Here is a 27,664-nt window from a genome sequence, read left to right as displayed (position 1 = left end):
GTGACAGTGAACTACAGTGACATTTTATGTTCGACAACTCGCCGTGTCCTTTGCATTTCCCTCCAGACCTGTAGTTGGTGGCATAGACCCCCGTGCGCTTCCGTGCCTGCAACAGCGCATGAGAAGGAATCGAGGAAGAGATGGCAGAATAAATAACACGAGCTCAAATCAAGGGCGGAGGGAAGGAGGAGGAGGCACTGAGAGCGATTGGGAGCTGGTGTCCCACACGTGACGGGGCTGTTTACCGAACACTATAGAAGGCAGAGTTGCGGAGAGCGGGGGAGAGGTGCCGGCGGGACGCGGATCGGAACCGGCGCGATGGGATCCGAGCTGTTCAGCAAGCAGCGGACCCTGGAGCTGAGGCAGCGACACATTGGGTGAGTGAGCTGCGCGCCAGCCGGGTGGAAACGCACGGCCCCCCTCACCCACGGCTGGTGCCCGAGGCTGACTCCCCCCTCGGCGGGTCCACATGAAAAGTCTCGACTCGATACGCCAACTATCATTTCCCTCCACAGACGCTGCCTGACCCGCTGAGTTCCTTCAGCATCCTCTCGTCGGGCGACGCTCGGGGGAGGGGGGCGGTGACTTGGTTCACCACATTTCTGAGGGTTTTGATGAAACCAGTGCGGGTCCTGTCACAGCTGTGGGTTTGTAGACCCGCTGCGCTTTTTTTTTGCCTTTAACATTGTAGTTTGCTGTATTCCAAGTAAACGGATTTCTGGTTCCCAGCGCGCTCCTCGACATTCCTATTTCCAGCAGTTCCCATGGTATCAAATGGAACATTGATGTCATGTTTATTTCCGGGGAGGCTTGTGGAGCAGTTTACAGAGTGTTGCTAGTGTCTCTCGGCTGCTCTGGAATGGCTGCTGCTGCTGGTCGGTGGCTCAGAGAGTGTAGGTCACTGTTGCCTGGTAGACAGTGGGTTTCTCCTCGGGTGACCAGAGGTTGTGCTGGCACACTGAACCCAGGGGTGAATTTCAACGTCAATGTGCGGGAAACAATAACGTATACATTGAGCCATCAGAAAGGCAAGCTGTCACTACCTCAGCCACCCGGGTGGCCAGTCAGTGGCTGTTTGGCATCGCCGTCATTCCCAACTCTGAACTTTTCTGCTACCAGTAAGCAGCCCTTGTCCATCAGACTCTTGTACGTAAATAAAAATTATCATATACCATTGATGTACTGCAAATTTGATGTGTGCTGGGTAACAGAAGTAGCATAGCGGCATCGGGAGAATACCTGAATCAGCTGTTGAACAATAACAAACCATGGCAGGCTTTCAGACTCCGTCTAAAATGTCCAGTTTTGATTAAAATGTTAAAGTACACTGTATTTGACTTTTATTTTTGGTTTTATGTAAAATATAAAAACAAAAGATTGACGTTAATTACAGGTAAATGTAATGAAAACTGTGAACAAAATCAACATTTTACGATTAATGCAATAATGACACTGGTGTTGTTACAATCAAACGTGGGATTTTAGGTGGAGGTGAAATTCGTGCAAAAATAATGTGTTTTGTAATTACCCAAACAGCATGAAGATCTTTGCTTAGAAAAGATGATAAATGCATCACTAAACAGTAAAACTCCCGAGAAAACTGCGAGAGAGGGTACATCATTGTGAGGAGGAAAATCAGACGCAGTTGAGGGACCTGCAAGCGGATGTTCACTGGATGAGGCGGCACTGTGCTGGATGGCTTTTTAAAACGTTTCTCCCAGCGTCATCTGCCTCATTAACAAGGGTTTTTGTCGCAGCAATCCTTTGATTTTATAAACCGGCATGATACCTCGTTCTATTATGAATGCAGCTGCTCTGGCCCTTCAATTTCTCTTGTCAGCAGACGCTTTATCACCACAAATCTTTAAAGAATTAATGCTGTCTTTTTTTTTAATTTCTCTACCCAACCTGCTGAATATTCACAATTACCTTCAATTTTCAGTTTGTTGTGCTAGATTGTTGTTTCATGATCAGCATACTGTTCAGTGATATCTGTTCACTGACAAATCCACTCTTTCAATACGCCTTCCAGATCCTCACTTTTGGTTTATGCAGCGTTTTTCCATTTTTCATTAAATTCTGTTCATTACTTTCAGCATAGAACTTTAACAGTTTGTCATTTTGTTTCTTCAAGTTCCAATTCCATATTCCTCTGTCAGATGCTTCACGCTTGTACCACTGTCAAGTTTCTCCAACAACTTGACTTTCTGTGTCATAAATGCTTCCTCTTTTCTTTTTCACTGTTACCTCTAGGAGTTACTGCAGGCCTGTTGACATTTTCAACTTCAGCTTATTTATCATTCAGCCACTCTTGAATACAGCCAAACGGAACAGCATGTCATTTAACTCAACAACACCTCCACAGTACAGAGCAGAGGATAAGGGAACTCCAGGCACCCCGGCAGCAGATAGTAGTCAATAGATCTGAATTGTAGATGCAGATCATACCAGTAGATCTGATCTCAGTTTGATAGGGGTTTTATAAATCCCCTTTTATAAATCTCAGCTTTGTAAATCCAAAGGCAGAAGTGTGCACTGAGTGACTGGTTGTCCAGGCAAGGACCATTTCTTCCTGAGTGATTTTCTTCCAATTCACTCAGCCTAACTTCCAGCTACCCTCTGCAATTCTCCCATTGAAATCCTTTCAACATCCATAATGTAATCATTTGCCCCCTTGGTGGCAGAGCTGCTACTTTGGGACTCTCGTCACCATCAATAGCCCCATCCTGGGAAACAGTGATGACAGTCTCTTTCCCCCAAAGCCACCTGTAGCCTGCAAGGGAGTAAAATGATCTATCTGGGCCCCAGGGATCTCCTTCACTTTCTCCCATAGAAGTCTCTGATTAAGTTCATCAGGCCCAGGGTAGTTAACCCCCTTTAAGCTCACTATGATATTTAAGATCTCCATTTTAATGATAACATTTTCCAGAATTCCCCTGTCCTCCTCCCTGAATTCTGCAATTACAATGTCTTTTTACCTCAGTGAACCCATGTGAGAAGTATTCATCTAAGAACTCGCTGCCTGTCTACTTGCTTAGATTGCCAAGTTGATCCCTTTTAATCTTCTGAATGCTCACCCACTGATGCTTGTCCGTGCTGCCTCAGACTGGGTCCAATATTGTTCTTTCTGTAGTAGGGCTGCCTACATACTTGTTCAAAAAGCTCTCTTAGACATATTTTACAAATTCTATCCCTTCGTTTCTCACTATAGCAAGCCCAGTTAACTTTGGGGAAGTTGAAGTCCCCAAATATTACCTTTGTGTCTTTCTATACTTTGTCTACATAGCTCTTCCTCTATCTCCTATTGACTTTTAGGAGTATACCACCAGCAAAGTAATCACAACCCCTTTGATTCTAAACTCTACCCATAAAACCTCATTTAAAGAACCTTCTCTGATGTTCTCTATCATTAGAGCAACAATCAACTTCTTAGTTGTTATTACAACTTCTTCATCTTCTTGCCCATCCTCTCCTAGTAAGCCTAAAGGTTCTGTACCCTAATGGATGAGCTGTCTGCCCTGAATTTCTTTAATTATTATGAATCTACTCTTAAGTTTACTACTGTTAACCAGTGAGATTCCTATTAATACAGATGGAACTTAGCCTCAAGTTTTTCTGCGTTCTTGAAAATGGGACAGTATTAGCAAAAAATTGTTTTAATAAGACATTCACCTCAGAACTCTGCTTATTGAGAAAAGTCTCCCTTGTGTTATGAACCTGTAGTTGTTCAGATCAATCTTTTGTTTTATTCGAGACACTGTATGGGGTTCAGTTCTTGCTCTCTTCTTTTTGCAATTCAGGCCATCGTGCAAGGTGTTCTTTTCTAAGGACCCACTCAAGATAATCCGTGCCCAGGGCCAGTACATGTATGATGAGAATAACAAGAAGTATTTGGACTGCATTAACAACGTAGCACATGGTATGGAGTCTCTGGCTGAATATATGAACATTTTACGATCTCCAGCCTGGCGCTGAAGAGCCTATTTTAAAATTCAGAAAGAACACATGAATAAGCCAGATTTTCAGCTCAGAATTTTATTTCAATCCATGACTCATGGTATGAAAGTTTGAACTGCAACATACTGTGACATTTAGGCACAGTCAAAAACCAGATAATGAAAGCAGTTCCTTCCAGTGGTAAAAGAGATCAAACTTGTTTTATCAAATTTGGGTGGAGTTGGGAACAATATAACCTATTCACTTTGGGGACTTTTGATCATGAGGGTTTCAAACAGCTAAAATATTGTTAACTACTCCTCTCTCCCAATTAACAAGTAGATTACATTCCTAAAGAACCCTTGTATAGTACAAGCTACAGTAAACCCTTAACTTACACAGGCAGTGGGTTACCTGTTGCCAGAGCCAAGATTAGAATCTTATCAGCTCTTAACTCAGCAGTAAAGCTGCAGTAAGTCAAATGCAAGCTGGCTTCTTTTGGCAAACTGAAAGGTAAAGCTTTCACTTTTGGCAAGCTGAAGCCCATTTGTACTTCTTGCAAGGACGTTGTTGCTAGATGAAAGCCCAGGTGCTCAAGAGGATTTTCCTATTTTCAATGGCTTATTTATTTCAGAATCTTCCCATTAATCCAATCAAAAGATTATTGAATGCTACTGATTTTTATGGACAATCTCCAAATAAATTCTCCATCCTTTATTTCGGCCAAAAATAATCCTTGTTATATGACAGATTAAATAAAATAAAAACCTTCATTGTTGCAAAGATTTCATTGGGGGGCTGTATAGGAAATGTTTTAACCAGGTTTTTTTTGGTAGCAGGCCTGCAGAGAAGTTTAGAATATAGACAAATGGCAAATAGCTGCATGATAAACTGTGGACTCCTTCAGTTTTATGTTTTTTTTATTACTTTGTGTTTTTGCCTGTTCTTTCCTGTTGCCATTTAGCGCAATTTGTGTGTGTGGGGGGGGGGAAGGGTTGGGGTTTGACTTTATTGCCATCTGCGTAATTTGTTTTTTTTTGTGTGTGGGGTGGGTTTAATAATTTTCTTTGAATGAACTCCATGGTGATTCTTTGTTTCGTGGCTACCTGGAGAAGACAAATCTCAGAGTTGTATACTTTGATAACAAATGAACCATTGAACCTTTATCGAATGATATGTTGAGCAATCTAGATACTTATTTGTGTAATCTCAGTTGAGAATACTCAGTCATGGCCAGTAATAGACATTCGGGCTTTTTTTGACCAAAATGGGAATTTCACTTTATGGACTGATTAAGCTGTTTTTGTGTTTGAGCATCCTTTTATTTTTTTTCAGTGGGGCATTGCCATCCAGCTGTGGTGCAAGCTGCTGCCAAGCAGATGGAACTGCTGAACACTAATTCACGGTTTCTGCATGACAATCTGGTACAGTACGCCAGGCAGCTCACTGAGACTCTCCCACATCAACTATCTGTTTGCTACTTCGTCAATTCAGGGTAATTCAATGTATCTGTCTCTATACAAGATCTTTTACAGTATCTTCTCCATCTAGCCAGACCGCCATGATTTTATAGTTCCTTATCTGGTTTTAAATGGAATATGATGATTCAAAACCTGATTTCTGTGTATATATTAATAAGAAGAATACTTGGTAAAGGGAAATATAATAACAGTATGCATTTTCTTGAAAGGATTTTAAGGTGGCATACGTAAAGATGGTTTCTATCTTTATTTACATTTAATGTCCTTCCCTGAATTTTTAAAGTAAAATTATTTTTTCATCTTTTTTTTACCATTCAGGCACACTTACATCAACTTAATGTTCCCTCCTTGGAAAGCCAGGGGTTCCCAAATGAAGGTCCATGGTTAATGGTGAGGGCTAAGGCACAGAAAAGGTTCAAGAACCCCTGCTCTAATTTGTCTTTGATGTACTCTCTCTAACAGGATTGTACACCAATTCAAAATACTGGCTACATGCTAGTGTTTGTATTGATAATCGAATGGAAATACATATTTAATCAAATGGAAATTCAATTCAATTATGGGAAGTTTGTATATCAAGTACGGTCTGAATGAAATTGGCTGAACGTGTGTCTCAGATGTTTTTTAACATGGACAGTAAACTGTGTTCCGTACAACTTTAAAATAAGACATATTTTCACTCATCTTTAAGTTTTTTCCCTCACAATTCACTCTTTGCATGTAGTCATCGAAGATGAGTATCCACTTAAACTGTTATGAACGTTGAAGTTTGTTTCAGATCAAAGTGTACTTAGCGGGTCAGGAAGCATCTGTGGAAAGGGGAATAGCATTAATTTTTCAAGTCAAAAACCTTTTGTCAGTACAGAGTCTGTCCTGGCCCCTGTGTAAAGTTGAAGTTGAACATTTCCAGGAAACCCCACTACACTTCTTTTCTTCTAGTGACTATGAACTTGGCAGTGTATGTATGGCATCCGTTAGTCTCCCGAGACCATGGATCTGCACCTATAAAGTCTTCTTCAGGGCACAGGCCTGGGCAAGGTTGTATGTAAGACCGGCATTTGCCCATGGAGCAAGTCTCCCCTCTCCACACCACCAATGTTGTCCAAGGGAAGGGCAAGGGCCAATACAGCTTGGCACCAGTGTCGTCACAGGAGTTGCCAGAGCAGATGAAGACAACGTCGAACTGCCTTAGGGACTCCAGCTCTGGATTTCTCCTCAGGATTTACTCTCGAAGCCTTTCCCATGAGTGGATATGGCCGCAAGGCAGCGGAGGTTTGAAATCAGAGCTTTCCCTCTCTTAGATGGGCTGCTGTCCCAGGCTGAAGAGCTCCATCTTGGCAGCATATGGAGTTGCATATTATTATCATGTTGCAAGGTTTTGTTACATCTACTCTGGTGACACTGTGTGTTTCTAATTTAACAGCTCAGAAGCTAATGATCTAGCTCTGCGATTGGCTCGCCAGTACACTGGTCACTACGACATCATCACCCTCAATCAGTAAGTAGAAGAAATATAAGAATACACATATTCATGCTAAACGTTTTTAATCCTTGTTTAGAGTTAAACCAAGCACTTCATAACACAATCCTTCAAACTCCAGAGCCTGGATTGAAATGCAGCCTTTTGTGTTTTATTATGTTGCTTAATAAATACTGAGTCTCCAGTAGAAAGACTAGCTGTGTTGGTTCTTTGCTTTCATTGCTTGGACTGTAAAATGGTACAGCTCATAGAGCTGCTGTCTCACTGCTCCTGTAACCAGGGTGTAACTGATCTCTGGTGCTGTCTGTGTTGGGTTTGCATCAGATGCATGTCTCAAAGTTACTAACAGACCGCATTTATATAAACCTCCTTTAATGAAAGAGATGGTGAAAGCTATTATAACAAAGGATACAAGAACGCTTGGCAAAACTTTTGATGGGTTTTGAAGGTTTGAAAGGATGAGATCAGTGGGGAAGTTTTTCTCTCTGCATATGCTAGGATTTTGCCTTTTACTCTATTTATTTATTTAACTTTGTATTGTAATTGTAATTTTGCATTCCACTTGCATTTTTCATGACATACGTAAAATGAATGTCTAACCAAGTAGCTGAAAGTGACAGTGTTTGGGGAGATGATTACTGGAAGTATTCTGAAAAAAAAACATTTCTTTAGAGTTAAAGTTGTGTAATATTAGAACGTGTAAAGCTCATCCTCTTTACCCTCAGCCCACAGAGCCCTGTCATAAAACTCATCATCTTTACCCTCAGTCCACAGAGCCCTGTCATAAAACTCATCCTCTTTACCCTCAGCCCACAGAGCCCTGTCATAAAACTCATCCTCTTTATCCTCAGCCCACAGAGCCCTGTCAGTTTTGACCTCTTGCACATCTCTGATCCTGTTGCACCATGGGCAATCATGCTGGCAACTGCCAAAGTCCAGCTCTGGACTCGCCCCAGAGGAAGGGCAGTGATTGAGAAGGTTAGGGAGATCTCTTTGTTTGATGTGATTTTGTTTGGCAGCACCTGAGAAGCCCTTGAGAGCAGTTCACCGAGGGTGCTGCATTGAAGGTGATGCCAGAAGCAAGCTGCTCTCTGCAGGTCCACTCACCTCAATGTCCTGTTGTAATGCAACAATCCACATGGTCGGCAGGCCAAACCAAGTTTGTCACTGTACCTCAGTACACACGACTGTTTACGTAAATGCAGGCTGCAGCTGCCCCCTGGCACTGAATCCTTTTATAATGAACATCTCATTAATATTCAGAGCATATTAAGTTATGAATTCAGCGCCAGTGCATGGTTGTTCAACAAGTTTCCCGACACAGAAGAGGAATTTCAGCTGAAGCTGTGCTGGTCAATGGTAGCACACTGTTACTCAAGCAATTCTCCTCAGAGTTGGAGGGGAGGCGGGAGTTATTGTTTAAAGGGAGTCTGCTGATCACTACTGACCTGGCTCGATGGTTATAGAAAATAGAGCACTGACCAAATACAGGCCCTTCAGTCCACAATCTTGTGCTGAGCCAATTAAATTAATAATCAAATACACAACTAAACAAATCTCTTTTGCCTGTTCAATGTCCATCTCCTCCTGTTCGTGTACATTCATGGGCCTGGCCAAGAGGCTCTAGAACGCACTATCAAATTTACATCCACTATCACCCCAGGCAGTGCATTCCAGGCACCCGTCTCTCTTTGTGTAAAATAAAAACTTGCTCTGTACATCTCCTTTGAACTTGCCCCGCCCCCACCTTAACTGCATGCCTTCTGGTAGTAGACATTTCAGTATTTCAGTCCAGGGTAAAAGAGGCTGCCTACTCTGTCCACGCCTCTCATAATTGTATAAACTTTGACCAGATCTCCCTTCAGCCTTGGCCGCCCAAGTTTCTCCATCCTCCCCAAGATCCCTTTGTCCATCAACGTTGCTAAAAGTCCTTCCGCTACCATTGTCCTTGTCTTTATACTTTATCTCACACCTTGGTTAAACTCCATCTGTCATTTCTTCTCCCATATCCATAACCAATCTATATCCCACTATACCTTTGCCAGTTTTCTACAATCTCTGTATCATCTGCAAATTTACTAACTCACCCATCTATAATTTTCATCCAGGTCATTTCTTTGTGTATATCATCCAGGTCTTTTTTTAGCTAAAGGGTGGTAAATTTGTGGAATTTGTTGCCACGTGCAGCTGTGGAGGCCAGGTCATTGGGTGTATTTAAGGCAGAGATTGATTGGTTCTTGATTGAACATGGCATCAAGGGTTACGGAGAGAGAGCCAGGAAATGGGTTGAGGTGGAGAAAAAAAAGCATCAGCCATGATTGATTGGTGGAGCAGACTCGATGGGCCAGATGGCCTAATTCTGCTCCCGTGTCTCATATATAACAGCAGAGGTTCCAGAAGAGTTCACAGGAGCCCATACCAAACTTCTTCAACCGTCTGAGGTGAAAGAGGTGCTGTTGTGCCTTTTCACCACACAGCCGGTATGTACAGACCACGTGAGATCCTCAGTGATGTGTATGCCAAGGAATTTGTAGCTGTTCACCCTCTCAACCCCAGATCCATTCATGTTAATAGGGGTTAACCTGTCTCCATTCCTCCTGTCATCCACAACCAGCTTCTTTGTTTTTGCAACATTGAGGGAGAGGTGGTTTTCTTGACACCACTGTGTCAGGGTGGTGACTTCCTCTCTGTAGGTTGCCTCATTATCATTTGAAATTAGGCCAATCAATGTAGTGTCGTTGGCAAATTTAATTAGCAGATTGAAGCTGTGGGTGGTGACACCATACACTTGTGGGTTGCTTTGGTTATGCTCGCTCATCTTCAGCACAAAATGGTAGATATGAGAGGGAAGCTGGCAGAGCAGAAGCTCACTCAGATCTCTAGACTGTCTCTAGACTGTCTTACTTCCAGAGCTGGGTTCTACAGCTGTGGTGAGCCCAGACCATGCATACTGCTTCTGATTGAAACATCCACGTAAAGCTTGGGGTATAGCTCAATATAGTTAGCTTTTTTAAAACATCGATAAAGCCATAAGTGTTAGTCATTTTGCTGGATTAGTATTGATCTCGGAGGCAAACTCAAATCCCACAAATCCAGAGGAGCTGAGGAGTTTGAGTTCAGGTAAATAAATACACCTGGAACTTAAAAAGCTATCTTCATTAATGGTGAACATCAAAATACTTGGTTTTCTGAAAACTTTGTGTGAGACTCCTTTAAAAAAGCTCTGCAGTCTTAGGACATTGTTTGGATTGAATTTGTTTCTTTCATCCCCCATTCAGTGCTTACCACGGACATATAACATCGTTGATTGACATCAGTCCCTATAAATTCCAAGAACTTCATGCCGAAGCTCAGAAGGAATTTGTGCATGTTGTGAGTATTGGTAGTAGTTTAACATTCCTGATACAGGGTTTCCAACCTGAAAATTCAACAGTACTTCCCCTCCCCCCCCCAGATGCTGTTTGGCCTGTTGGGTTTCACCAGCAAGTTAACGCCTGCGTAATATTTCAGCTGCGTGCAGACGGGTAGATTGGTAACATGTAAGTCACTGTGAATAATTGGGCAATCATTTTGTTTTGACAACACTAACTCAGGAAGTTTAAAGAGACTTGGCAGAGAGCAGATTGTTGTCTAAAATTGAAACATGAGTGAGATAGGGCTCCAGACTAACTGCTGATCTGCTTAATTACAATGCTACTGCAGCTTAGCTTTGATATACCTATACTGAGCAGAAAGAGACTCAGACAAGCTAACTTTAGATTTAGATTTGGAAATACAGCCCTTCCAGCAGAACGAGCCCCCACCTCCCAATTACACCCATGTGACCAATTAACCTACTAACTCATATGACTTTGGAGCAACTCTTTAAGCTTCCCAAGTTTGTGTTATAAAAACAGAAATAATTGTCCAATTATTCACAGTGAATTATACTTTACCAACGTGAATTATACGTTACTTTGATTTACAGCCTGCTGAATTGTGGTGGAACGCAACTTCAGCCCAGAATTAAGCATTGCTTGTGATGGCACAGGTTCTTACCTGGAACATGGCGCTGGGTAATGGAAGTGGCTGCTGACTAGCTAGTTGCTGCTGGTGTAAATCTTTGCGTTAACCAGCATCCTTTGAAAAGCACTGAAGGAATTTTAGAAATTAACCAAGGCCAACAAAATGTTCAGCACGTGAATCATATTTTTACAAAAAAATCTTTATTTATATTCTGCTGAAAGACACTAACAATAGATCCAACAGCTATAAAAGTTAAGAAATTAATTGCTTTGCAGCCTGCGCAGTCAGAATGATGAGCAGTTGAAACTGCTGTATTTTTCAAATTTTATGCTGCTTGGTTTAGGGAATCTGTGGAATCTGTGTTTACCTTCTCCTAGGCACCATCCCCTGATGTCTACAGAGGAAAGTACAGAGAAGACCACCCTGACCCAGCCTCAGCCTATGCAGAGGAAGTAAATGTGTTGATTCAAGAGGCTGAAAAGAAAGGCCGCAAGGTTTGTATCCATTGAGCAAAATTATTTATGCCACAGTGAGATCAACAGTATCCATCAATTATTATAAGGTCAACATCATTATCATTATGTGTCATGGATGAGCATGGCCTTTGACCATGATTTTCTTGGCAAATTTTTCTACAGAAGTGGTTTACCATCTCCTTCCTCTGGGCAGTGTCTTTACAAGACAGGTGACCCCTCAATACTCTTCAGAGATTGTCTGCCTGGCGTCAGTGGTCGCATAACCAGCACTTGTGATATGCAGCAGCTGCTCATACGGCCATCCACCACCTGTTTCTGTGACTACATGTGACCCCGATGCGGTGGGTGGGGGGTTTAAGCAGGTGCTACACTTTTCCTCAGAGTAACCTGCGGGGTAGTGGAGGGAAGGAGTGCCTTACACCTCCTGACATTTCTCAACCCAGCTGCCCATTGGGAAAGATTCAAAACTGCTTGGAGTAAATGACATTTTAAAATCTGTCTCATGTTTTTATTTAATCTGCACCTTTTTTAGATGGCTTTGATATAGAACATATAATTTGCATTGAGCTTTGTTTTCTTAAAGTTTTCTTTGCAAGATTTATCCCATGCTTGCATTGTTTTGCATTGTCTGATGTTAACTCAAAACAGGTTTGAGGAAGTGAAGAGATCAAATCTTTTGACTAAACATTATTTCTATAGAAAATACAATAAAATGTACAAACGAACTATGCTTTTATATGGTGCTAATGACGCCAACTTGCTGCGTTTAGTACCAGTACATCAATGTTTCATGAGATGTGGGATCAGGCTAAAATAATTATGTTGGTCCAGTGCAAAATAACTGCTCATTTAGCACTGACTCAGACAAAACCAACTTTGACCGATGTAGAAATAGATAAAAACAGTTGTTGTGGCAGAAGCTCTTTTTATAAGCATGGCAGCCAAGCGATCTCTGCTCTCTGTCCAGTTCGAATGTACCCTATTAAAGACCATGATTAACCTTCAGAATCAGAAATCGATACTCCCACTGCACATAGGAAAATGCTGGAAAACAGGGGTGGTGGAATGAGATGATTATTCTAATCCTCCTCCATTCGCTTTGGCAAAAGTTTCATATGAGCCTTCAAAGAGATGGCCTAGACCAGAAGGTAATCCCTATAAGGCTTTGTACTAAATATAACATTGTCATCTCATGCATTGTAACATTCAAACTGATATCTTCCTAGTTCTGCACAAGCAACACTGAAGCCAGAATGGTGCTATTTTAAAACACAGCCTGATTCATCAGCATTGAATTGCGAATAAAATAAAGTAGTGCTGATGTCATAAGAGCATTAACCGTGCTGTTAATGAATTAATACTTTGAAATTACCCCAGAGTTACTCCTTTGATTCCAGTCACACTTACCAGTGAAGATGCAACTCTCGAATATGAGGAGCTCTGAGGAAACTTTCATTTGATATGCTGAAGGTTTGATATGACCCAAACATGAGGCAAGTGATTTGCCTCACTTAACATTTTGCTAATTGAATCCATCGCACCCCAACCTTTTTGATTCCTCCAGCATTTTTCTTTATAAAATGTGTAGTCTATGGGCCATCTCCCAGCCTCACTAAATAGTTTATCCCACACGTTCACCCAAAGGTTAGGTAGGTCATGATTATATAATCTTTCTGTACTAATGGATAGTTTTTTTTTTCTTTCCCCTTTCTCTTGGATATTTTCACAGATAGCCGGGATGTTGATCAGCCACAGAGAGAGTAACGACTAACAGTAGCACCTCTGGTGTGCACTAATGTACTTGAAACACCAGCTGCTCTGTTACTCTCTAACTACCTGATCAAGGCCTGAGACGTGGTTTATTTCCAGGAGGATCATCCGCTGTGGAAATCAGATATCCAGGGAGGGCTCTTAACCTTTTGCCTGGTATTTGATAGTTTTGCAAATACAGACAGGAGCTGGGAATCCATCTTATTTTGGAATGTGAGCAAGTACAATATACCAGAATGGATTCTGCCAAGGAGCCTCAAGTGAAGCAGGTTGCATATAATGTTTCTGGCAATTAGTAAATAATTGTCCACTTGCTGGGAGCCCTTCTCTTTGTGATAACATGTGGCTAACCAGTCAGGGGTTAAAATTTCACTCAAATAAACTAAACTGATTACTGTCTTTCTTGAAGCAACAGACAAAGAAATTTTACTTGAACCTTTAATGGACACCTTGAAAGTAACAGGAAACTGGGATTTCAGCTCTGGGGACTGAAAATTGTTCTTGACTATTTCTTTTTTACAAATGGTCCTGCAAGTTTGAAGAAATATGGAAAACTATGGTGAGCAGAGTTTGCTGAAGATTCTCAGGTTTTCCAAAAGTCCTCGTTTTTTTTTTATCTTAATGACTGAGGAGTGATTAACTGTTCTGTACCTCGGTTTCCAATTGAATTAGCACCCACCTCCATCCTTTTAGTATAGTGGAAGCTGGAGATGTGTGGTTTTCATATCATCTTCTTTTGTATAGATGGCTGCTTTTATTGCTGAATCCATGCAGAGTTGCGGAGGTCAGATAATCCCACCACCTGGCTACTTCCAAAAAGTGGCACAGTAGGTACACAGTTTGTGTTTCTCTTTAAGGATAGAAGGCTAGATACAGCTTCCATCTTACTTAGCATTTAAAATCCTGTCTTCCCTCTGAGTAAGAGTGGAAGAGACGATTAATGAAAACTTCTCTGATCACTAATGCATGTATTGGGGTGTGATAATGTGATAATTATTGCTGACGCTTAATGTACTTGGCAAGAGAAGAATCCCTGCAACCTCTGCCTTAAAAGGCAAGATAGTTCCAGTGCTCAATGATTTTAAATGATTTTATAAACCTGTCTGAGGTGGTGGTGGAGGACGGGCTGGTGAATATAACAAGGGTAGCTCTTGTGAATTAGCAGAGGGAGGCTTTCTGATCATTCAGGGCTGCTCAATCATTCACCAGTATCACAGCTGATTTACTATTTCATTGACCTTTCCCCATATCCCATTATTCCTTTAGAATCCAAAAACATACCAGTCACTGTTGTGAATGAATTCAATGGCACAGTCTCTACCGGCCCTCCATTGATATCACAGAACCAGAGTGAAGATGCTTCACAATTTAACTGCACATTGGCATTCTAAGACTCCAGTTTATAAAGCCTCTGCCTCGGTCATCTAATGGTTAAAATGCCCATTGCAGTTTGTAGACGACACAAGATTGTGATCCGATCATTTGAAGGAATTGACAGTGCGTTGCTAGTGTGGAGAAATGTTTTGAGGTGTGTGTGGACTGGCTATGAAAGGTTCTGCTTGCAGCCTGTCCTTTCTCTTGGTGTTTGGTCGAACTGCATGGCTACTTCTGTTTTCAGATACGTGCACAAAGTGGGGGGAGTGTTCATAGCCGACGAAGTCCAGGTTGGCTTTGGCCGAGTGGGGAAACATTTCTGGGCCTTCCAGTTGCAAGGAGAGGAGTTTGTTCCAGACATTGTCACCATGGGCAAACCCATCGGAAATGGCCATCCTATGTCCTGCGTGGTTACAACCAAAGAAATTGCAGAGGCATTCGGAGCGTCTGGGCATGAATATTTTAACACGGTGAGTTATTGAAACTTTTAGTTCCATAACAGTAGTCGGGCTGGCACATCAAGTGTAAAGCTGACCATGAAAATCCTCGAGTGCAAAGTTAACTGATTTGTCAAGTCCAATCCAATGGATGAGCATAATTAATTAGTTTGCAATTGACACAGCAATTGGTGGAATTGTGGATAATGAAGGTTGTTAAAGGAAATGTCAGGATATAGTTCACCTACAGATATGGGCGGAGAAATGGTAGATGTAGTCCAATCCTCAAAAGTGGGAGAAATTGTACTTTGGGAGATCCAATATAAGGGGGCAGTAAATGGACAGATATTTAGAAGTAGTGATGTACAGAGGGATCTCTGAAAGTACATCAGATGGTAAAGAAAGCATTTGGTATGTTTGCTCAAATTGGTTGGAGCATTGAGTATAAGAATGAGGAAGTCATGTTACAACTGTGTTAAACTTTGGTTAGGCCACATTTGGAGGATAGTGCGCAGTACTGATCTCCCATTACAGGAAGAATATGAAAGTTTTTATGAGGATACAGAGAGTGTCACCAAGACGTTGCCTGGATTCTGGATTAGAGAGGGAAGGTTGGACAAACTTGAATTGTTTGCTCCAGAGCATTGAAGACTGGTGGGACACCTAAGAGAGGTCCAAAAGCAATGCAAGGCCTGAGTTTTTTTATCCCAGGGTAGAAATGCAAATACTGGAAAAAACATAGTTTACAGTGGGAGTGGAGAAGTTTAAAGAAAATATGCAGGGTAAGTTGTTCCATACACTTCTCTGAAAAGGGCTGCCAGGGATAATAATGGAAACAGACACAACCTAGCATTTATGAGGCACTTAGACAGGCTCAGGAATATACGAGCCATGGAAAGATATGGATCATATGTAGATAGATTGGTTTGGTTTAAGTTGTGGTCACGCTCAACACAGACATCAAGGGCTGTAGGCCCTGCTCCACTGCTGTCTTGCTTCATGTTCTATGTTCTGTAATTAACCTGAATGAGGGTGAGTCAAAGTAGCAGACCTATCTGCCTTTGATTATTATCCAAGTATCCCCTGATGAAAGTGCATGGGTGTCTGAAGCTTGAGCCTTCATTATAACTTAACCACATTCACCCCGAAAGCTGAGTTGTGGGGCACTCAAGTGCTTGCTGCTTGACATGAAGCCAATGTTTTCAACTTTGTTTTCATGCTTTGCTGAGAGGAAGAGAAATCAGGGATCCTGGAAACCAGAGGCACTTGGAGTTTACACGTGAGAAAACACTTAAGCTCATATCTAACTATGAAAAAAAATCTAAAGAACTTAACGTGATGGATTCCTTGAAAGAGTGGATTAAAAGAAGGCTGAGTAGAGTAAAGCTGGGTTATTTAGAGTTTAAAAGAATACAAATTTATCTCTCTAAACATCTTACTAATGGGAAGAGACAAATTTAGACTTTGAAGTGGAAATATCAGGAATGTCTCTGGGTGTGTTGGTAATGACGACATCTGGAGCACAGTGACACATTCAGAAGCCCAGGTAAAGTGGCATCCAATTGGAGTATTGTAGAAGAGCATAGTCTGCAAGGCTCACGGCTTTACGCTATGGAATTGCCTCTCAGATCCCATGCCAGAGGTGTTTGACTTGAAGCAAGATCCAGTTTTCATGGGAATTGGGGAGTTATGAATCTGAACACAAAGGAAAAGAAACAGTATACTAGAATAACTCAAGTGATCAATTAGGACAAAAGAGGGAAGACAGAAGATTGCCAGGGTATAACTATATGAGAGAGCATAGGTTGGAGGCCGGTATGTGATAGGTGGAATCAGGTGTGGAAGGAACGTTGGACAGTTGGAACCAGATTCGGGGGATGGGGAAAGAGATTGGAAAGGAAAACAAAGGGAGAAGAAAATGATGGACGGGTGAGGATTTGGGAGGAGGACACTGGTTTAACTGAAATTGGAAAATTCTCTGTTCATATTTTTGGGTTGCAAATTATCTAACCAAAATATGAAATGTTCTTCTTCCAGTTTGAGTTTGGCCTCTTCATAGATTTGAAGGAGGTCAAAGACAGGTCAGTGTGGGAGTGGGAAGGATAGTTACAATTCAGGTTGCACGTCATTGTAAAATTTCACTCTCTGAGACAGATGCTGGTTGAATTGCTGCCCTACTGCTCAAACCACTCCTGCATCCTGTCTCTCAGTTCTGTCGGTGTAGAGTTTGCATATTCTCCCTGTGAACATGTACGTTTCCTCCAGATGCTCCAGTTTCTTCCCCCATCCTTAAAATGTGCAGGTGTTAGATAAACTGACTGCTTTTTGTTTCTATTGCTTTTTGTGTATCACTGAACAATGGAATCTGGGTAAATTAATGGGGAATGTAAGGGGAACAAAATAAGGTTAGTGAGAATTGGTGCTTGATCATCAATGAGGACTTGGTGTGTATGACCATGACATGTTGCTCCCTATTAATGATGACAAAGGATTTCCAGCCCAGCAAGTTTACAGCTTACTCCCTTGCTGTTCAACAACTACATTTGGTGCAACAAGTCAAAATCCAGTGAACCAACATAGTCCTATATCAAATATGTTGGAGCAATTGGCATTCCACTGAATCAGCAGCACTCACACCCACAAATAACAAATATTCAGAAAAACAAAATGCTTAAGAAATTAGCTAACATTTTCACTCTTCACAGTGAAGCTTGGAGTTATGATTAGGCTCTTTGATACACAATTATGCTATTTTGGGTAAAAATGTCGCCTTTAAAGCAGCAACAGTTTTCAAAGAAGTAAAATACTTGTTAGCTTCCAATTATCTGTGTTCTGCATCCAATATCTTTTTTGCCTTTGAAGTGGACATTCGTTTTTCCTAACCCACCTGCCCATGTTTCAGTTTGGAGGTAACCCTGTCTCATGTGCCATCGGTCTGGCTGTTCTGAACGTGATTGAGGAGGAGGATCTGTGTGGCAACGCAACAAGAGTAGGAAATTACCTGATGGATTTACTGAGAGAACAGCAAGCCAAACATGAACTTATTGGGGATGTGAGGTAATGTTTGTTCCCTTCATGGAACACTAGCAACACTACCCTTCATGGAAGTATGTATATATAAAATGGCAGGTTATCCCGTCCATTCCTTTAACAAAGACCAACTGGTGACTCTGACAGCACGACACTACACCTTGATTTATGGAGATTCTGAACCTGGAAAGAGCTCATTTAGAGCTCCGACCTCCTCCCCCACTTCCCTTCGCCAACTTTTCCAGAAAGATTAGGATCAAGTTAACAACTATGCAGACCACTAGCCCTGGCACTGGCACTGAAGTTTCCAATGGTTGTCCTGTGCAGACATAAACTGGTATTCTATTCTGGCGACAGTTCGGCTGTTCACAGGGCAGCCAAAGTCATTCCTCTCGCCAGTGCAGATCACCGGGCTGAGAATGCCCTGACAGTAGATTTGATGATTTGCTGTAAGGGTTGTTTACTGGGCTGAACAGTAGATATGAAGATGAGGCTGCAGCGTTGCAGCCACATTTTATTGCACCCAGGCAAATGCTAAATATTCCACACTGGCCCTTGTATAATAACAGTGAAGCTTTGAGCAAATCACCAGAAAATACAGAAGATTTAGCATGGCTTTGTTGACTGACATCCGGCCAGTGCTGTCCCAAGATTCTGATATTAAAGTGATTCACATGTCATCCATCAGTTTTATTTATTGGATCTAGTGCTCCCTTTGCATCCTCCTCCACATCAATGGGACCGATCTACCCACACGCCACCTCCCAGCTCCTGACCACACTCCCCACCCTCACCCAGATCCACCTATCACCTGCTCCAGCCCTTCCCTTTCCTCTGCTGTTTTACACGGGCTCTCTCCTTTCTTCCTTTCCAATCCTGATGCAGAATCTTGGCCCAAAGCATTGACCTCCGATTACCTTTTGTAGATGCTGCCTGACCTGCTAAGTTCCTCCCGTACTTTCTGTGGGGCGGTGATTTCGAGCCCCTAATGAATTCTGTTTCTGATGTTGATGGTTTCACTTGAATCCAGCCCAATCCAAGACTATATGGTCCACTTTTAGATTTATTGATTTATTTACGGGTTCAGCACGGCTTACGGCCCAACAGGTCCGCACCGCCCATTACACCAATGTGACCAATTAGCCTCCTAACCTGTACTGTACATCTTTGGTATGTGGGACGAAACCGAATCACTCCGAGGAAACCAGCTCAGTTGAGAGAACGCACAAAGTCCTTACAGGCCGCAGTGGGAACTGAACCTGGGTCGCTTGTGTTGTAGTAGCATTACACAAACTGCTACACGACCACAGTGCCCACTTTTAGGTGGCAAAGGATGCCACTGTTATCACAGCAACACCAACACCAGAACTATCATCGCACAGCCCCGCTTCTGGCTTTTTGACTCAGGGTAGATTACCCTGACACCGTTGAATGCCCTGAGGAATTCTGGTAAAACACATGTCCTGGCACTCTGCTGATGATCCAAGTGTCCAACAGTCACCATAAACTTACTGACCCCTGTTTTGTGTAACATCCCTACTCCAAGGCAGACAATCTGTGCAATTCCTCAAGGCAGTGAATGACTGATAGATTTGTTCTCGTGTACATCTCCAATGAACCCAATATTTTTGTCAATGCAGAGGTGTGGGTTTGTTTATTGGAGTTGACCTGGTGAAAGACCACAGGAAGAGAACACCGGCCAAGGCAGAAGCACAGCACATAATCTACAGGTAACAAGGCAAAGTCCTTTCTTGTTTTAATCACTAGTTAAAAACCCTGAACTGACAAGCATGTCGTACAATATAGCATTATGTAAAGCAGCCTTCACCACTAATCAGATGATGAATTGTTCAGGTATATCTGAATGGTTCCCTAACACTGCAACCCATCAGAGCTTGACGATGAGCACCCCTTTATATTGTCGCTTAGTGTGGAGATCCAGAGTCAGCATTATCATGGGAGCGGGTTGGAGGGATCACATTGTCACAGGGATGATTGAGGTACCTGATGAATTTTGATATCTTTTTTTGACATCGAGTCTTCCTGCACCTGAATTCCAGCCAGAGTTTCATGTTCACAACATGGGCCCTAAACTTCCTCATGTTTGCTAACGTAAGTGAGACTTGATTTTCAAAGTTTTTTGTTAGAGGAAGGCAAGCTGAATTGTCTTCCAAATTTACTAGGCTGCTTTGAGGACCTGGCTGAGCCCTGGTGGAATATGATGTTGTCCAGCCACATCTGCTGATGGGTAAACCAGATTTGAGGTAGCTGCCTTCAGTCTGTGCTCCTCGGGCAGGAGAGTGCACTTGAGGACTACAAGAGGAAAACAGAAGTTGCCTTTAGTTGGGAGCTGGCCAGTAATGACTGGGTACTGTAGGTTTAATATCACCAACAAATGTCATGAAATTTGTTGTCTCTGCAGCAGCAGTACAATGCAATACATAATAACACAGAGGAAAAAATGTGGAAACGTGAAGAGTTAAATAAGTCGTGCAAAAATAAAATTAGAAAAAGTAGTGAGATAGTGTTCATGGGTTCAATGTCCGGTCAGAGATGGGATATGGGTTCAAGACTGCAAACTTGTTTCTTTGTCAATTTTCTGCTGCAGGCTGAAGGAGCAGAATGTATTATTGAGTGCTGATGGACCTCATCGGAATGTACTGAAATTCAAGCCGCCAATGTGTTTCACCACAGCGGATGCCAAGTTTGTGGTAGAGAAAATCGATGAAATTCTCTCAGGTATGCTGTCCTATCAGAAAATGTATATCTCTGTTGCTAACCACTAGTGTGCAGAATGGGATGCTGGGAGTGTAGCTGGCTGCTGGTACTGACACCCACGCTCTCAAATGAAACCTACTCTGAGTCAGTTTTCACCAATGCCACGGTCGTAGCATTCCGGAAACTGTTCCATCTGTGCTTGGCCTCATGCCAGTTTTTTGAGCTGTTTTCTCTTCACTTGAGATTGTATTGCAACTGTAAAATCGGTTTTCAGGAATGCAAACTCTGACTGACATCCAGCTTGTTAGATGTAATGTTGGTACAGGAGCCCCAGTGTGCTGGGCTCTCTTCTGGCTTGTAGTTGTATGGCCAACACCAGGCCTGAGACAGGAACACAAAGCTGACTTTACCCATTCACTGTGGCATCTGTCCATCCTTCACCAATATCACGCAAACTTTCCCCTTGCCACATTGTAAAAGGTGTTCCTTTCACTCCATAGGAAGACTCTGCGTTATAAAACCCACTAGTAAATAACTCTGTATTCTTAAAATGTTGGTGGAAGTAGCACCAATTGCTGAAGTGAGGATGTAAGTGAGGACCTGTTACAATCTAAAAGGATTAACATCTTCTGGTTTGGATTGTAATGGTTTAGCATAAAGCAAGTTTGGCCAGTTTCCTAGTGTAAGAGTCGACAAATTCTGAATTGTTCAGAATCCATGCGGACATGTGGTTATGCAAATGGAGATGCCACACTGCGGAGAGGTTAGCACTACCAGACAGTAAGACATTTTTTTGAGGTATTCAGGAGTGCTGATGCTGATCCTGGGTGGAGATGAGGGAAAATATTCTATATTCCACCACTGTGTCCCAACAGCCAACTGCATACCCCTGCACTGTTTTATGACTTTAGAGTATCAGTCTAGTTCTGTTCAGCTAGGCTCCACAGTGCGAAGTTAATGATTCCTGAATGTACATGCGTGAAAGCTTCACTCAAAATATCAAGATATTCCACTGAAAAACTATTCTCCGATGTGCATTTTGCATGTTAACTTTTACAAAATCTTTGAAATGCCCCAGAAAAATGAACTTAAGGAGATGAAGTCTTGTAATTTTGGCAGATGGTTGTTTGGTTGGAAAGCAATTGGCTGGACAGGGAAAATATGGAGCAGTTGACTTGCTGCACCGTTCACAAAATCGGAGAAGACCTTCACGACAATGTCACTTTGCTGCTCTCTTCCCAGACTCCTTGCCTTCCCTGTAGTCCAAATTTCTATCATTCACTGCCCTCAATGACCATCAACCATAACTTTGTGGGTAGCAATTTCCAATGACTCATGATCCTCTCAGAGAAGAAATAATTCTTCATATCCACCCAGATGAATTCCATAGATTCACCACCCTCTGGCTAAAGAAATTCCTCCTCACCTCCGTTCTAAAAGGATGTCCCTGTATTCTGTCTCCTCTGGTCCTAGACTCACCCATCCTCTCCACATCCACTTTACCCAGACATTTCAATATTTGATAGGTTGGTATGAGAACCCTACCTCATTCTTCTAAACTCCAGCAAGTACAGACTCGGAGCTATCAAACACTCCTCTTATCTTAACCCTATTGTTCCTGGGGTCATTCTTGTGAATCTCCTCTGGACCCGCTCCAATGCCAACACATCTTTTCTTAGATGAGAGACCCAAAACTGCTCAAAATACTCCAAGTGTGGTCTGATCAGTGCCTTATAAAGCCTCAGCATTACATCCTTGCTTTCATATTCTAGTCCCCTCGAAATGGAAGCTAACCTCTCTGACTACCTGCCTGACCTTTCAATACAACATGTATTACTGGATGTTAGGCTCCCAAATGTGAACTTCTTTCAGGCACAACTCAGAGATGCCCTTGACATCAAACGTGCTAATCTCTAACTGCGCTTAAAGATCATCTACATTATTCCATATTCTGCATGCATTCAAACATACACCTTCAGTCCTGTATTCATCACCCTTTTTAATTTTAGCCCCGTTATATTTTAACTCATCCCACTGACTTCAATTTTCTTTCGAGATACAGAGCGCAGTGGCCCTTCCAGACCTTCAAGCCATGCTACCCAGCAATCCCCCCAATTTAACCCTGGCCTATTCACTGGACAATTTACAATAACCAATTAGCTTACAAACTGGCCTGTCTTTGGACTGTGGGAGGAAACCAGAGCACCCGGAGGAAACCCATGCGGTCATGGGGAGAACGTACAAACTCTGTATAGGCAACAGAAAATGAACCTGGGTCACCTGTACTATAAAGTGTTGTGCTAACCACTTTGCTACCATGCTGCCCTGTTTGTCCTATCATCTGCTTGCCCTTCCCCACAGCCTCACTGTACACTGCATCTAGTTGTGCACCAACTGCCCCACCCTCAGCCTTATCACTCCAGTTCCCACCCCCCCCCCCCCCAACAGCTCGAACGAACCTGCCTGCAAAGATATTGGTCCCCCTCGGGCTCAGGTGTAGCCTGTCCTTTTTGTACAAGTCATACCTTCCCCAGAAGAGACCCCAATGATCCAGAAGTCTGAAACCTTGTCCCCTGCACCAATTCCTCAGCTACACATTCAATTGCCAAATCAGCATCACTAGCACGTGAGCAGCATTCCAGAGATTACTACCCTGATATCCTGCTTTTCAGCTTTCTGCCTGACTCCCTGTATTCTCTCTTCAGGATCTCCTCCCTTTTCCTACCTATGTCATTGGTGCCATTATGCACCATGACTTCTAACTGTTTATCTTCCCTCTTTGGGATGCCGTGAACCCAATCCAAGTCTTCTCTGACCCCGGCACCCGGAAAGCAACGTACCGTCTGGGTGTCTCTTTCACGTCCACAGAATTTGCTTTCTGCTCCTCTAACATGGAATCCCCTATCGCTCCTGCATTCCTCTTCTCCTCGTTTGCCTTCTGAGCCACTGAACCAGACTCAGGTCCAAAGACCTGGCTCCTGCTGCTTCCAACTAGTAGGTCGTCAGCCCCAACAGTATCCAAAGCAGCATCCTTATCATTGAGGGGAATGGCCACAGTGGTACTCTGCACTGGCTGCCTCTGCACTTCCTCTCTTCTGACGGTCACCCAGGTACCTGCCTCCTGCCACTCAGGGCTGGCTACATTCCTGTAGCTCCTACCTCTCACCTCCTTAGTTCCCTGTATGAGCCAAAGGCCACCGAACTGCAACTCCAGTTCCTTAACACAGTCTCCAAGAGCTGCAGCTCAATGCACTTTGTGGGGATTTAGTTGTGAAGGAGAGTTATCCTGCAGTTAACCCTTAACAGTGGATCCAACATTTTTCCAGTGATTGATGATTCCCGCATTTTACTTGAACAGTAGTGTGAGATTCAAGCAACACACACAAAATGCTGGTGGAATGTAGCAGGTCAGGCAGCATCTATAGGGAGAAGCACTGTTGACGTTTCGGGCCGAGACCCTTCATCAGGACTAACTTCTCAAAACACTTCATCACTGTGGATGTAAGTGCTTCAGGATGATAGCCATTGAAGCAAAGGATGATATAGCAATTACAAAGAAGGAAGAGATATATGAGAGTTAAGTAGTGAATAATATTGAGCATCATGGTAAAAAAAAACTGTGCATATACTGTACATAAAAAAGGGTTAAAATAGTTAAACAACTGTCCCTTAGGGGATGAGCCTGTGGAGGTAATAATTGAAAATAATGTAATAGAGATTCTATTTAATCATTTCATTACCGTCTTCATAGCAGAAAACAATAAATGATAATTGAGCTATAGAAAGATCAGCATTTAGCACTGCATAAGAAACAGTATTACCAAAGAAAATAATGGTATCAAAAGGCCAAGTCTGGTAGCCTATATATTGGGGTCTTAAAGAAAGTGGCTGCAGAGGCAGTGGATGCTCTGATGGTACTAAAATTACAGAGATTCTGGGAGAGGTCCTGAAGGAATGGAAAGCTGCAAATCTCACACTACTTAAGGAAATCTGCAGATGCTGGAAATTCAAGCTACACACACAAAAATGCTGGTGGAATGCAGCAGGTCAGGCAGCATCTATAGGGAGAAGCGCTGTCGACATTTTGGGTCCAGACCCTTCGTCAGGACTAACTGAAAGGAAAGATAGTCCTGATTATGCCCAAAAGAAAAAGAATCTCAGGGTTGAATATAGTGACATATATGTACTTTGATGAGAAATTCACTTTGAACTTTGCTAGTTTAAGAACCTTGGTAGTTTAGGCATGGCTATTAGCTTCCTTAGTGTCTTCTTTCTCACTGGCAAACAGCTTTGCCGACATTTATTAAATGTCTCCTTGGGTGTTTAATGACTTATCCTTCAGCTTGTTTCCCAATTCATTTTAGTCAGTTCTCATTCTGTTGTATTTGCTTTGAAGTTTAGGACAAGTTTCTGGCCCAAGCTTCTGACTCTCAAACTGAACTTAAAATTCCAGCACATTGTGATTACTCTTTCCTCAAGAAATCTGTACATAAGATCTTTAACCCTTTGTCTTTACACATATAAATAATCTTAATCAACATATTGTTTTAAGAATCCAGCGTAAGTACATTTTAAGAATTCTTCTTTTTGCACCTTCGAGAACATGCTGAGTTTTCCCAAACCGGAAGCCATGGACAAACCAGGAGTATCACAGCCTGCCAAGGGTTAGATCTGTGATGTTATAGACCAACGATCCAGAACCCTACAAGAAGTCTGGGTGCGACCTACAGAGTCCCATTGTGAGACCGAAATAGCAAGTTAGAGACACTATTGTGTATACACCAGCTGTGGAGGGATTTGCATGCTATTACTTCCTATAAAGCAAAACCTAAATGAATTTGGCAATGATGAGCTCAATGCCATTTATGCATTCTTTGAAATGGAGAATAAACTATATCTGTGAGAATCCCCACAGCACTGGGCATCTCTGTGATCTCTGCCTCAGAGCTGGACATCAGAACATTCTTCAAGATTGTGAACCTTTACAAGGCATCAGGCCCTGATAGTGTACCTGGCAGGGTTCTGAAAAGCTAAGAACTGGCTGGCATGTTCAGCCACTCACTGCAGCAGCCACAGGTTCCCATCTTTTTCAAAAGGCCCTCAGTCGTACTGAGGAGCAGGGTGCGCTGCCTCAGAAACCCATGACCCAGTAACACTCACATCTACTGTGATGAACTGCTTTGAGATGTCGGTCGTGGCTAGAAGTAACTCATGCCTGAGCAAGATCCTGGATCCACTGCAATTTACCAGCTGCCACAACAGGACTATAGCAGGCACCGTTTAACCTGTGTGATTTTGTTCTGCCACTGCAAAACAACAAATTTAACAACATATGTCAGTGATATTAAACCCAATTCTGATTCAGATTCTCTGCTTAGCACGATCAAACTCACAGTACTAATAAATAAGCTTCAAAACCTGGCCCTCTATACCTCGACTCCCTCATTAGGAGACCACAGTCAGTGTGAATCAGTAATAACTTGACAGATCCTTGACAGATACAGCTCAAGGATTCATGCTTAGCCCGCTGCTCTACTCTACTTACACTTGTGACTGTGTAGCTGCCCACAGCTTAATTGCCTTCTAAAAATTCATTGATGATCCTATTACTGTTGGTAGAATCTCAGGACATGTACAGGAGTGAGATAGATCTGCTGGCACTCAACGTCAGCAAGACCAATGAACTGATTGCAGACTTTAGGGTGGGGCAGTCACCTTTGAGGGTCAGCAGAGGAAAGGGAAAGCAGTTTCACGTTCCTGGTTGTCAAAGTCTCAGAGCTTCCATCTTGGGTCCAGCGCCTTGATGCAATCACAAGGAGGCATGCCTACAGGCTTTACTTTGTCAGGAGTTTGTGAAGATTTAGTATATCAACAAAGACTCGTGCAAGTTTCTGCAGGTGTACGTTGGAGTGCATCTGACTGGTTGCATCACCACCTGATATGGAGGCAGCAATGTGCAGGATAGCAAGAGGCTGCTGAGGGCTGCAGACTCCACCAACTCCTTCCCAGACACAAGTCTCCCCACCACTGAGGACATTTTCAGAATGCAGTGACTCAGACAGGCAGCATCCATTATTAATGACATCTAGGATATGCCCTCTTCTCATTACTATGATCAGACAGAGGTACAGGAGCCTAAGGACCCATACTCAATGTAAAGATCAGCTTCTTCCCCTCCACCATCAGATTTCTGAACTTTAACTTTAACTCCATAAACTTAAGTCCATAAACTTTAACTCATTATTGCTCTTTTACATCACATACTTATTTTTGTAACATAATGTCTTATGTCTTACACTATACTGCTGCCGCAAAACAACTAAATTTCACAATTTATGTTAGTGACAATAAACCTGAATTCAGCACTCACACAATTATCGCACTACCTTACATACAAAACCTTTACAGATTTATATTCTGCCCTATATGCAGATAATGTTAGATCGCTCGTACAATACCTTTACCAATAACTTCTTACCCTCTCTTCATATTTCCACACAAGCAGGTTAGACATTTTGGGCATCTGAGAAAATGCAATTATGTCTTCCTTCAGTAATCAAGACAACTCATCCCCTTTTTCCTTTCCCATTTTCCCTAAATATAAAAAACCCTAAATATTCAGTTCTTAGCCTCAGTAATCAGATTTAATAGGTGTAATAGGTATTACACCTTGGTAATACCTATCACAATATTTGTGTTGTACAAACTCTACCTCCTCTCAGGTACCATTAGGTAATGGCTTTCCAAATCGAATCCCACTAGCAAAGAATCTGTTTATTCAATACTTTTTCTTGGTGAGGATTTTAAGGATTATATGTATTTGTTAAGTATAAGGTCATAAATATCACAGGCAGAACAAGATAAAGAAAAACCATAGGTTCAGTACCATGAAATAATTCTTCATAGAGGCAGTGATCATTGGAACAGGTTCCCTTCATGGAAAGAGTGTGAATGCAG

The 27,664-nt window shown here is 42.4% G+C and overlaps 1 protein-coding gene across 1 annotated transcript in view; it reads left to right on the top strand.

The window, feature by feature from the left end:
* The first annotated feature begins 219 nt into the window (after positions 1-219).
* Positions 220-27,664, top strand: part of LOC132404600 (ethanolamine-phosphate phospho-lyase-like) — a 33,196-nt gene continuing 5,751 nt past the window's right edge. Inside the window, exons 1-11 of the mRNA XM_059988873.1 lie at positions 220-377; positions 3,801-3,919; positions 5,272-5,431; positions 6,841-6,915; positions 10,176-10,269; positions 11,280-11,396; positions 13,893-13,975; positions 14,767-14,992; positions 17,862-18,016; positions 19,630-19,719; positions 20,598-20,728. Of these exons, the coding sequence (XP_059844856.1) occupies positions 319-377; positions 3,801-3,919; positions 5,272-5,431; positions 6,841-6,915; positions 10,176-10,269; positions 11,280-11,396; positions 13,893-13,975; positions 14,767-14,992; positions 17,862-18,016; positions 19,630-19,719; positions 20,598-20,728 (1,309 nt within the window). The 5' untranslated portion in view covers positions 220-318. The remainder of the gene's footprint in view (positions 378-3,800; positions 3,920-5,271; positions 5,432-6,840; positions 6,916-10,175; positions 10,270-11,279; positions 11,397-13,892; positions 13,976-14,766; positions 14,993-17,861; positions 18,017-19,629; positions 19,720-20,597; positions 20,729-27,664) is intronic.

This window comes from Hypanus sabinus, chromosome 14 (assembly GCF_030144855.1).
Source record: "Hypanus sabinus isolate sHypSab1 chromosome 14, sHypSab1.hap1, whole genome shotgun sequence".
Lineage (NCBI taxonomy): Eukaryota > Metazoa > Chordata > Chondrichthyes > Myliobatiformes > Dasyatidae > Hypanus > Hypanus sabinus.
The sequence above is the reverse complement of the archived record's forward strand: the minus strand, read 5'-3'. Positions and strand labels throughout refer to the sequence as shown.